Source organism: Dasypus novemcinctus, chromosome 6, assembly GCF_030445035.2.
Source record: "Dasypus novemcinctus isolate mDasNov1 chromosome 6, mDasNov1.1.hap2, whole genome shotgun sequence".
Lineage (NCBI taxonomy): Eukaryota > Metazoa > Chordata > Mammalia > Cingulata > Dasypodidae > Dasypus > Dasypus novemcinctus.
Genome location: NC_080678.1, coordinates 89,217,871 through 89,230,413, shown reverse-complemented (window position 1 = coordinate 89,230,413; position 12,543 = coordinate 89,217,871). Strand labels below are relative to the sequence as shown.

At 37.3% G+C, this 12,543-nt stretch overlaps 1 protein-coding gene across 3 annotated transcripts in view; it reads left to right on the top strand.

The window, feature by feature from the left end:
* Positions 1–12,543, top strand: part of PARG (poly(ADP-ribose) glycohydrolase) — a 142,836-nt gene that overhangs the window by 4,828 nt on the left and 125,465 nt on the right. For all 3 annotated transcript variants that reach the window (XM_058299150.2, XM_058299149.1, XM_071215888.1), the window contains 4 exons: positions 516–1,502; positions 2,338–2,525; positions 10,933–11,051; positions 11,197–11,280. In XM_058299150.2, coding sequence (XP_058155133.1) covers positions 516–1,502; positions 2,338–2,525; positions 10,933–11,051; positions 11,197–11,280 — 1,378 coding nt within the window. The remainder of the gene's footprint in view (positions 1–515; positions 1,503–2,337; positions 2,526–10,932; positions 11,052–11,196; positions 11,281–12,543) is intronic.

The window sequence follows — 12,543 nt, the reverse complement described above, 5'->3', positions numbered from 1 at the left end:
GTTTTTAGGGTCTCCTATATATTAGGGATCCTCCTATATGTTTGGGATACAGAGATGAAAGAGGAATAATCTCTTTTCAAGAAACTCACAGTGCAATGGTAGTGACAGACACAAAAACACACAATTACTACCTAGTGTGATAAATGCAAAGTAAAGATATAAACCAGGTACAGCAATAGTTGACATATGGGGGGAAACAGTCAACTTTACCTTTGGGCCATCAGGCAACACCGCACAAGGAAGCTAAGACTTAAAGGAAACAGAGCAAGTGTAGCTCAGTGGTTGAGCACCTGCTTCCCATATATGAGGTTCCAGGTTCAATCCCCAGTACCTCCTAAAAAAAAAAAAGACTTGAAGGAAGGGCATTATAGACACATGTGCAAAGACATGGAGTGAAAGAACAGGATGTGTGTTCAGGAGACCACAAGTTTAATTATTGTGCGAGTCTGGGGTGTGGTCGGGTGAGTGATTCTTTTGTATCCTAAGTTGTTTAAATTCTCTCTATTCTCTTGTAGTTTGTATAGTAAAGAAAACAACAACACAGGAATAGAATCCATGATGAGTTCTGTACAAAAAGATAACTTTTACCAACATAACATGGAGAAATTAGAAAATGTTTCCCAGCTAAGTCTTGCTAAATCACCTGTTGAAAAAAACACACAGTATTTGAACCAGCATCAGACAGCAACTCTGTGCAAATGGCAAAGTGAAGGGAAACATACAGAGCAGCTTTTGGAAAGTGAGCCTCCCACCATGACTTTGCTTCCAGACCAGTTCAGTAATGCTAATGTTAATCAGTCCTCCCAAATTGAAGCTCACAGTGACACAGATAGTGAAGAAAACAGAGATAATCAACAGTTTTTGACACCTGTAAAGATTGAAAATGTAAAACAGACTACAGAAGATGAACAGGCCAGAGAAGCTAGAAGCAATCACAAATTCAGCCAGTCTTGTCACCCTGGAGAAGATTGTGGAAGTTGTCAGCAAGAAGAGATAGATGTGGTGCCAGAGAGCCCATTATCAGACATTGGTTCTGAGGACATTGGCACTGGACTGAAAAATGCCAACAAATTGAGCAGACAAGAAAGTAACCTAGGAAATTCTCCTCCATTTGAGAAGGAAAGTGAGCCTGAGTCACCCATGGATGTAGATAATTACAAAAACAGTTGTCAGGACTCAGAAGCAGATGAAGAGACAAGCCCAGGTTTTGATGACCAAAAAGATGGCAGTTCCTCCCAAATATCAAATAAACCTTCAAGGTTTCCAGCAAGAGATGTCAACACTGAATTTAGGAAACGGTACTCTACTAAAGGAAGTGAAATTAGATTGCATTTCCAGTTTGAAGGAGGAGAGAGCCGCACTGGAATAAATGATTTAAATGCCAAACTACCTGGAAATACTCCTACTCTAAATGCAGAATGCAGAAATTCTAAGCAACATGGAAAAAGGGATTCTAAAATCACAGATCATTTCATGAGAATGTCCAAAACTGAGGACAAAAGGTAATTTTTCCCGTGAGGAGTATGTCTTCAAAAGCATAATCCATTTTTAACATGTTTAACAAAATTATGGTGTACTGTGAAGCAAGGAAATAGTTGTATTTCTTGTTAGCTCTTTATGCTAAATTTAAACCTAAACGCAAATACTTAAATTCTGAAAAGGCCAGAAACTGAAAGCAAGAAGTAAAATAAGTATTGGAAATCAAATTTTTAGTTTTATGAACTAAATGTTATCTCATATGATAATTTATGAGAATTATCAGAACATGAAAGTATTGGATTGATAGTAGCTACGGTAGGACAGACATTTCCCTATGCCATTGTCTACTACATTTTTTCTAATGTTCTGACCACCCTTACCGGTAACAGATACTGTATTCATTTTACAAATGAGAAAATGGATTTGGATTAAAGAATTCACTGGAATCATTAACTTGTGGCTTTCAGTGCTGGGATTTTAATCTAAGTCTGTCTCATTACAAAGCTTATGGTTTTGCCATTATCCCGTATGGCATCTTAAAGCCCACTCTCAAAATCATAATTTCCTTTTCTGTTAGTTTTCTAGTATGCAATGGAAAGTTCACTTCATTCAAAATTAGAGCTGATACATTAACCACAGCTCATTTGGCAGTGTCCACATACATATGTTTGGAAATTCCTTATGCATGGTTGAGACTAAGCTCTTGGGACTTACTATTAATTGTAAATATAAAAGAACTGAGGAGAGAGTACAAGCTTGGCACACTTCACGAAATTCTGGATAAGTTTTGTACCTGTATATCCTAAGGAATTTAAACAGTAAATAATTTGTGACTGCCTGCTTTTCTTTTGATCTTAGAAAAGACCAATGTGAAACCAAACATCAAAGACCAGAAAGGAAAATCCCTAAATACGTTCCACCTCACCTTTCTCCAGATAAGAAATGGCTTGGAACTCCCATTGAGGAGATGAGAAGAATGCCTCGATGTGGGATTCGGCTGCCTCTCTTGAGATCATCTGCCAACCACACAGTGACTATTCGGGTAGGTGTTATCTATTGCCTATAAACAGAAACGACTGTGAGGTCCTGATGTAGGTGATACTTAGTAAGGTGAAAAGCAAACCACGGCATAAACAGTTCTCTTTTCTGCATATGTGAAGTACTGAGAAGTGTACAAAAGAGATCAATAGAATGATAGCTTACGTATACAGTACTTAGCAAATAAGCAGGGTGAATCACTGGCAGCTGATGATGAGAAGGAATTTTTGCGGAAACTTGGATTCTTTTTTTTTTTTTTAAGGATTTATTTTATTTCTCCCCCCTACCCCATTCCTCCTGTTGTCTGCTCTCTATGTCCATTCATTGTGTGTTCTCCAGTGTCTGCTTGTATTCTCATTAGGCAGCTCTGGGAGTTGATCGTGGGACCTTCCAAAGTGGGAGAGAGCGATTACTCTCTTGCACCACCTCAGTTCCCTGTTCTGCTTTGTCTTCTTATTTTCTCTCCTCTGTGTCTCTTGTTGCGTCATCTTGCTGCGCCACCTCTCCACGTTGGCCAGTACTCCTGTGCAGGGCAGCTGTCCCACACAGGGCAGCATTCCCGTGTAGGCTGGCATTCCATGTGGGCCAGCTCGCCACATGGACCAGCTTGCCCTCACCAGGAGGCCCTGGGCATCAAACCCTGGACCTCCTATATGGTAGATGGGAGCCCAATTGGTTGAGCAGCATCCGTTTCCCTGGATTCTATTTTAAAACAACTATTGAATGTGTAAAATTCACCTGCGTTAAGTGCACAGTTCATTGGATTTTTAGTAAATTTATTGAGTTTGGCAACCATCACCACAATTCAGGGTTAGAACATTTCCGTCCACTCACTGGGTTGTTTTCAATATCCGTCTCATTTATTAGTCTCCATATTACATTTCACAAGGACTACTTAAAAAACTTAAGCATGGTCCTTTTAATCATACAGCTCAGTCTAGATGTTATTAAATATTTTGAAGATCAGAATTCTTTGGCTTGCTTAGCACAGAATGAGCATTGACCAGGAGTGTGGGGTTTGAGCTGAGCTGTAAAAGATGAGCAGAAATTTCTGCGGTAGAGTTATTAAGGCAAGAGAATTTCTGACAAGTATATAAGCTTCATAAGAAAAGGCTATATAGCTGGATTTGAGAAATGGAAACCATTTGTTTTACTGTACTTAGAATTTATATGGGCAGGGGTGGGGGAGAAGGCTTGTAAGTGGATTAGGCCCTATTGTAGAGGGCTTCGGGGGCCAGGAACTGGTCTTGAGCCTATAGGTATTGAAGAACATAGAATTATTTGTGCAGACAATACTTGTATTGTAGCAAGATTAACCAGACAGCTGTATGTCTGGAAAATAGAAGTAAGGCTACGTGGTAATCAGGAAAAGGTAATGTAAGAGAGAGGCTGAGAGGAAATAAGTGAGGATAGTAATTATCAAATTGTGCTGCATAGAGGTGCTTCAGGGCTTCCGTCAAAGCTTGACTTGCATTTTTTTTTCTTTTTTATTGTCTTTTTTTTTTTAAGATACATAGATCACACAAAATGAATTTCTTTTCTAGATTCTATTTTTAACTATGAAAACACTGTAATATAAGAACTACTGGTAAATTTGAAAATGCTTAATGCTATTTTTTAGCATGTGAAATCCCAGCAGGTTTACCAAGAGAGAACTTATTTTTTTGTAGACCATAGCATCAAGATTCTCCTGCCACTGTTGTTTAACCAAAGAGTTTCCTTATATATTAAGTAACAGTAAACTGCTAAACTTACCATTTGTAGCTATTTTGGTTTGTGGTTCAGGATTTTCTATGTAAAAAATATAGGTATAAATTCAGCTGTGGGTTGGGGAAGCAGATGTGGCTCAGGTAACTGGGATCTTGCCTACCACATGGGAGGTCGTTAGTTTGGCTCCGGTGCCTCCTAAAGAAACAAGGAAGACGAACAGGCACAGCAAGTGCAAACAACAAGAGGATGGGAACAAATAAAATAAATCTTAAAAAAAATATCAGTGGGTTGGCGTAAGCTTCAGCTGTAATCTGTAACTACAATTTCAAGTTTTCTGTTTGTTAAAACGGCCTCATCATTTACTATTGTTAGAAACAGCAAAAGTTACTGTAAAATTCCATTTATAAAGATAGCTTTTATATGGCATAAATATAATGATACTGTGTCAGATTTCTTAAGGAGAAAAAGTTTTAAAAAGTTTGAAAATCACTGAGGTGTGATAATCACTGGGGAAATAAAATAACTGGTTACATTGTCTTGAGGTAAAATTGATGAGACAGTGAATTGTTAAATATGGGGGATAAGTGGAGAGAAGGATTGATAATAGATGTAAAATTGAATTTGTTAGACTGGATGATTGAGAAGATGTTAATAGTGTAGATGAGAAGAAAAGATGGTTTGGGGAGTTCGGTGATATGTTACTTTTTCCTCCTTCCTCTCCCAACTCCCACAAAGAAAACCCAAACCCTCCTATGCCATCATTATTATTATTATTTTAAAGATTTATTTATTTCTCCCCCCTTCCCTTCCCCCATTGTCTGTTCTCTGTGTCCATTCACTGTGTGTTCTGCATCCACTTATATTATCAGGTGGCACTGGGAAACTGCATCTCATTTTTGTTGTGTCATCTTGCTGCGTCAGCTTTCCATGTGTGCATTGCCACTCCTGGACGGGCTGCGCTTTTTTCACACAGGGTGTCTCTCCTTGTGGGGCGCACTACTTGTGCATGGGGCACCCCTGTGGCTGCGGAAGACCTGCTTACCACACGGGTCAGGAGGCTCTGGGGATCAAACCCTGGACCTTCCATACGGTAGGCAGACACTCTTATCAGTTGAGCCACATCCACTTCCCTGCCATCATTATTTAACCTCTGTAATTACTGTTTATTTGTTACATATCCCATGGCCTATGAATTTTTAAAATCTTTATAAAACATATTTCATCACAAAAGTAATGTAGAGTATTTAGCTTTGGAAATGTAAGGCAATCTGGAATTGTGTAGACCTGACAGCCAGTGCTTGACTATGTGTAAACATACATACATGCAGACAGATATCAAGCGTGTTCTTGTATATGTGTTCCCCTATATGTGCAGCTCAACCAGTCCTTGTCCTTTCACATTAGGTTGCATGAAATGTCTTTACAAAATCACCTCTGGGACCTCCTGATGAAAGTGAAAATACAGTGTAATTGATGACTCAGCCACGTTTTACTCTTGGTCATTCTTTCCTCCTCAGCCTTTTCTCATCCTTTGAGTTCCATGATACCATGTAATCCTAGGATGTTTTCTTTCTACCTCCTTAGATACTTCTTATGTTCCTTTTAGGTTTTGTATATTTAGCATTAAGTGTCATTAGAGTTTCTCGAGGCTTTTTTATAAGTCCTTTTTTCTTCTCAGCATCTCTGGGTGGTCTCATCCAACCTGATGGTTTCAGTGGTCACCTATATTTAACTGGCTTACAAATATATTTCTCTTGAGTTGCAGATATTTTTATGAAGCTGCCTATTTCACGGTCTTTTCCTTTCTTCAAGGTCTTCCGTTTTTTGAGGAATAATCTTCCTTTCTCCCTTTTCCTATTTTCTGTTTTATCCATTGGATCTCAGGTCAATTACCACTTCCTCAAGCAAGCCTTTCTTGACCTTGCCAAATAAGTTAAATCCATCTAGAATATATTTTCACGATATCATGGGCCTCTTTTTCTTAGCTTATTACAGTTGGATTTTTATATTTATCTGATTCTTTTATTATCTACTATGAAGTACTGATACACAACGTATATAAACCTTGAAAACTATGTTAAGTGAAAGAAGCCAGACACAAAAGTTCCTATCTATTGTATGATCCATTTATATGAAATGTCCAGAATAGGCAAATGAAAACTTTTGTGTTTTAAAATACTTCCTTTCTCAAACATTTATTTAATATTTACTATAAGTGGCTTATGTGTATGTATTTACATACGTATATACATATAAATAAACATATGCCAGGCTTTGTTCTAAATACTTAGACTACAAAGGTAATATGGTTATTATTCTCAGGAAATGTAGAGTCCAGTGGGAGAAGGAAAAGGAAATATATTACAGTATGATAATAATCTAGTAAAATAGGGAAACGGACTTGGCCCAGTGGTTAGGGCATCCGTCTACCACATGGGAGGTCCGCGGTTCAAACCCCAGGCCTCCTTGACCCATGTGGAGTTGGCCCATGTGCAGTGCTGATGTGCGCAAGGAGTGCCCTGCCACGCAGGAGTGTCCCCCACGTAGGGGAGCCCCACGCGCAAGGAGTGCGCCCCGTAAGGAGAGCCGCCCAGCGTGAAAGAAAGTGCAGCCTGCCCAGGAATGGCGCCACACACACTTTCCATGCCGCTGACGACAACAGAAGCAGACAAAGAAACAAGATGCAGCAAATAGACACAGAGAAGGGACAACTGGGGGAGGGGGGGAATTAAATAAATAAATAATAAATCTTTAAAAAAAAAATCTAGTAAAATAGGAAGGAATAAACTCACTATCAGTAGAAAAGTTTCTAAAGACTTCTTAGAGGAAATGAAATTTGAACTGGGCTATGAGACTCAGAATAGGTGCTTAACCATATAAAGAAGCAGTTGATAAACTACTTCTTGATAAAAACTCTTTCTTGATAAAAATACTCTGAAAGATAGAAAGAAACTTTCTCAATATGATAAAGTGCATATATGAAAAATTCACAGCTAACATTATACTCAATAGAGAAATACTGAAAGTTTTTCCACTGAGACTGGGAACAAGACAGGGATGCCCACTCTCTCCACTGTTATTCAATATGGCACTAGACGGTCTAGTTAGAGCAGTTAGGCAAGAAAAAGAAATAAAATGCATGCAAGGGGAACAGGTCAGGCTTAGGGGTTGAGAGCCTGCTTCATAGGTATGAGGTCCCAGGTTCCATTTCTAGTACCTCCTTAAGAAAAAAGACATGCAAATAGGAAAGGAAAATGTAAAACTTTCATTATTCATTGATGATATGATCCTATACTGAGAAAATCCCTGAAAATCCACAGCAAAACTACTAGAACTTAGAGATGATTTCAGCCAAATAGCAGAATACAAGATTAATATACAAAAATCTATTTCATTTCTATATACTACTAATGAGCAATTTGAGGAGGAGGTCAGAAAAAAAATTCCATTTATAATAGTGACTACAAGAATCAGATATTTAGGAATAAATTTAACCAAGGACATAAGAGACCTGTATTCAGAAAACCTATAAAACATTGCTAAAATAAACCAATGCTGATCTAAATAAATGGAAGGATATTTCATGTTCATGGTTGGGAGACTAAATATCATTAAGATGTTAGTTCTACCCAAACCGATCTACAAATTTAATGCAATCCCTAAGAATTTCAATATCCTTCTCTGTGGAATTGGAAGTCAGTTATCAGATTTATCTGGAAGGGTAAGGGGCTCTGATTAGCCAAAAATGTCTTTAAAAAAGAAGAACAGGGAAGCGGATTTGACCCAACAGAGCATCCGCCTACCACATGGGAGGTCCAAGGTTCAAACCCAGGTCTCCTGACCTGTGTGATGAGCTGACCCACACGCAGTGCTGATGTGCACAAGGAGTGCCATGCCACGCAAGGATGTCCCCCACGTAGGGAAGCCCCACACGCAAGGAGTGCACCCCGTAAAGAGAGCCACCCAGAGCAAAAAAAGTGTAGCCTGCCCAGGGTGGTGCCGCACACATGGAGCACCGACACAACAAAAGGAGACACAGATTGCTGGTGCCACTGACAAGAATACAAGTGGACACAGAAGAACACATAGCGAATAGACGCAGAGAGCAGACAACGGGGCGGGATGGGGAACGGGAGAGAAATAAATTTTAAAAATCAATCTTAAAAAAAAAAAAAAGAACAAAGTTGAAGGACTCTCACTTCCAGACTTTAAAGCATATTTTGTGGCTACAATGGTAAAAACAGCATGGCACTGGCAAAATGATGGATTGACCAGTGAAACTGAATCAAGAGTTTGGAAATCGACCCTCACATGGTCAAGTGATTTTTGGTAAAGCTGTCAATCCCACTCAGCTCAGTTAGAACAGCCTTTTCAACAAATTGTGCCTGGAAGACTGGATATCCATATCTAAAAGAAAGAAAGAGGACCCTTACTTCACACAAAATTAATTCACAATTAATTCAAAATAGATCAAGGACCTAAATGTAAAAACTAGAACCATAAAACTTCTAGAGGAATTTGTAGGGAAACATCTTCAAGATTTTGTGGTTGATGGTGGTTTCTTGGACCTTACACCCAAAGCATGAGCAACACAAGGAAAAAATAGACAAACGGAATTGACTCACAATTAGATACCTTTGTTCTTCAAAAGGCTTTGTCAAGAGAGTAAAAAGGCATCCTATACAATGTTTGGAAACCATATATCTCATAAGGGATTGATTTCCATGTTACATAAAGAGATCACACAAGTTGACAACAAATGGCAAGGAACCCTGTTTAAAAATGGGCAAAAGAATTGAATAAACATTTTTCCAAAGTGGAAATACAAGTGGCCAAAAGACACCTGAAAAGATGTTCAGCATTACTGACTTTTAGAAAAATGCAGGTCAAAATTACAATGAGATATCACTTCACACTATATAGAATGGCCATTTTTAAAAAAAAAACAGCTACAAGCTCTGGAGACGATGTGGAGAAAAAGTAACACTCCTTCACTGCTGGTGGGATTGTAAAATGGTGCAGCCTCTGCAGAAAATGATTTGACGGTTCCTCAGAAAGCTAAATATAGAACTGCCACATGATCTGGCAATCTTACTACTAGGAATGTATCGAGAAAAACCGAAAACAAGGATGCAAACAGATATTTCACATTGATGTTCATAGTGGCATTATTCACAGTTGCCAAAGGATGGAAACAATCTAAGTGTCCATCAACTGAAGAATGGATAAACAAGATCTGGTATATTCAGATGATGGAATACTATTCAGCTGTAAGAAGAAATTGGTTGAGGAACATATGACAACATGGAAGAACCTTGAGGAACATATGTTGAGTGAAATAAGCCAGACACAAAAGGACTAATACTGTATGGTCTCACTGCTATAAATTACATACAGTGGATAGAACTATGGGGTTAGACTATGAAGTATAGATTGGTGGGAGATGGAATGTGGGCTGAGAAGGGGAAGATGATGCTAAATGTATGTAGAATGTTTAATAGGGTCAAATGTAAATATGTGGACTTGATGGTAACACAGTGAATGTAACAAACATTCTTGATTTAAGGACATGAATGTGATTAAAAGAAGTAGTCCAGAGATTAATGTTAGATGGAGGACAGCTGGAGGATAACGGAAATGTATAACAGTGGTTTTGGCAGTAGATGAGGATTGTGTTTGATAGTATAAATACAGGAATGTTCTGCTATAAGGTGTTAAGAATGTGGTGATACATGGGAAAATACAACTGGCGTAATTTATAGACTATAGTTAAAAACAACATTGTAATGCTTCATAACAAAAGCAAAATTGGCACTATATTAATGCTGAAGGAAAAAAAATAATAGGAGTTTGGTTCTGTGAGATATGAATATGATTAAGTTGGTTTTTCCTTCTTTTCACTTTTATCATTAATAAATAGACCTTTACTACGTCATTTAACTCATCTGTATTCATCAGTATATCTTTCTGAACATTAGAGGAATAAATGAGTTAGTAGTTGGAATTGGAGGAGTTAAAAGTGCCTGGAAAGAACTTTTTAGGATTAATGTTTCCATAACTTATTGAGCTGTGTTTTTCTGTAATTTTTTTAATTCAAAGTTGTTTTTTTAATAAGTAATTGATAGAATTAGTATTAAACGGAGATAGTAGTATATAGAAAGGCATATAAGAATGAATATGAATTTGCTGTGTTTAAGAAATAACAAATCTGCTGGCTTGTCTAGAATGAATAGTGTTTGGCTAAGAGAGTATGGTAAACAAAAACAAAACCAAGAGTGTCCTTTGAAAGCAGAAACTGAAGGATCCAGCATCCATGTAGGCAGAGGGGAACCATTCGAGGATTGGAAGACTGGGAGTACTTCAGAAAGATAATGGTGTTCCCAAGTAGGAAGATGGGTGCAAAGGTGGGTGGACATAGCTGGGACCAGTTGGAATTAGGGGACAAGAGGCTGCTGGCGGTACTTTCGGCAAGACATGATAAGGGCCTGGGGCCTAGATGGGGTGGACATGGTGACTTGGAAATTGATTAAATGAGGTGAGAAGTGAGAACAGCTGGAGAGGATTGCTGAGATTTCTTGCTCAGGAGCCAGATCTACTATATAGCATTTCCGTTGGCTACTTTTTGAGTCATTTTGTAGATGATATAGCTAATTTAATTTTTTTAATGCACATGAAATGTTCTTGTTTACCCTCTATTTCAGGTAGATCTTTTGCGAGCAGGGGAAGTACCTAAACCTTTTCCAACACATTATAAAGACCTGTGGGACAACAAGCATGTTAAAATGCCTTGTTCTGAACAGAACTTGTACCCTGTGGAAGATGAGGTAAGAACAAAACTGATGCTTTTTAGTCTCTAAAAGCTGTTTAGTACTTGCTTGTTTAACGTCTGTTTCTATGATGTAAAAGAACTTGGGAATGATTTTCTGTTTTTTTTGTGTTTTGTTGTTTTTTCCACATTTTTCCTAAAAGAATGGTGAACGAACTGCAGGGAGCCGGTGGGAGCTCATTCAGACTGCACTTCTCAACAAATTCACACGACCCCAAAACCTGAAGGTGTGTTCTCTATGCCATTAGATGGACCCTGTGTCCCCTCCCTAAAGACATATCTTACTCTTAATATGACTCAGGTAACAGCATTATTTATATACAAAGTGCTTGCTTCCTGCAGGAACTCTCCTTAGAGACATTCTTAGTTTCTATGCCATCACTAGGAAATGAGTAGAAAAATTGGGAGTTGTAAATGACTTGCCTGAAGCCACACACAATAATTCAGGGAACCAGGAATGAATAAGACTTCAGTTTCTTGAGTCTCCATCCAATTTCCTTCAGTCCAAGTTTCTCTTTTATTTCGTTTTAAAATTATCATGTTTCCGAAATGTCTTTAAAAGTAAATCAGGAGAGAATTACGACTTCAAAACATAGCCATATTTGCCCAAAGGGAAGCTGAGTTTCCTAAGGATTAAAGTATACAGTCTGTTTTCTTTTAGTCTTAATTTAGCTTCTAGCTGTTTAATAATTTATATATTAATCTTACGTTCTGACAATTATTTATGTTTTAGATTTCATTTAAGACTGTAAGGCAACCATTGAATTGTTTTTATAATATCTAAAATATAGATGAGCATTTTTTCATTATAGCCACATAAACTTTTAAAGTGTTCATAAATATAAACATAATAGAATTTTCTATACTTCAGTAAAAATGGATGTCATTTTCTTTGAGAGATTTAATTTGCTGTATATAGTTTCTTGGGTTTCATGATGTTTTCTACATATACTTACGTTATTTTTAAACTTCCTATATCTTTATCTCCTGTTTTTTTATTTTTTTTAAATTTTACAGAAAAACAATATGTTGTACCATCATGTATTTTAAAGGTTTGATTCCTTATATACAGTGTTTCTCAATCTTTTAATGTTCTTTGAAATTGAAAAAACTTTTCAAGGTCTGTCAGGATTTGTTTATTTTAAATATATTGTTAATTACATATGTACAAGAATAAAACTAAAAATATACTCCTTATGCTTGTAATGCTTATACAGTTGTATTAAGTTGATTTTTTTTTTCCATTTGAAGCATAATGACCATCATTTGATTTATTTTCATTATCACAGTGAACACAATTTGTGTTTGCTGTTTCTTTTTTGCAAAGAAGTATTATTTTAATCATTGGTCCAAACCCCAAAATAATATGCTAAGATATTTTTAAAAATACTGTATTAAAAAAAATCTTTATTTTGTGTTTATTCCTTTTCTTAATATTCATGAACAGTGGGTAGATACTGCCAGATGCAAAGATGGGATCTATATGCAGT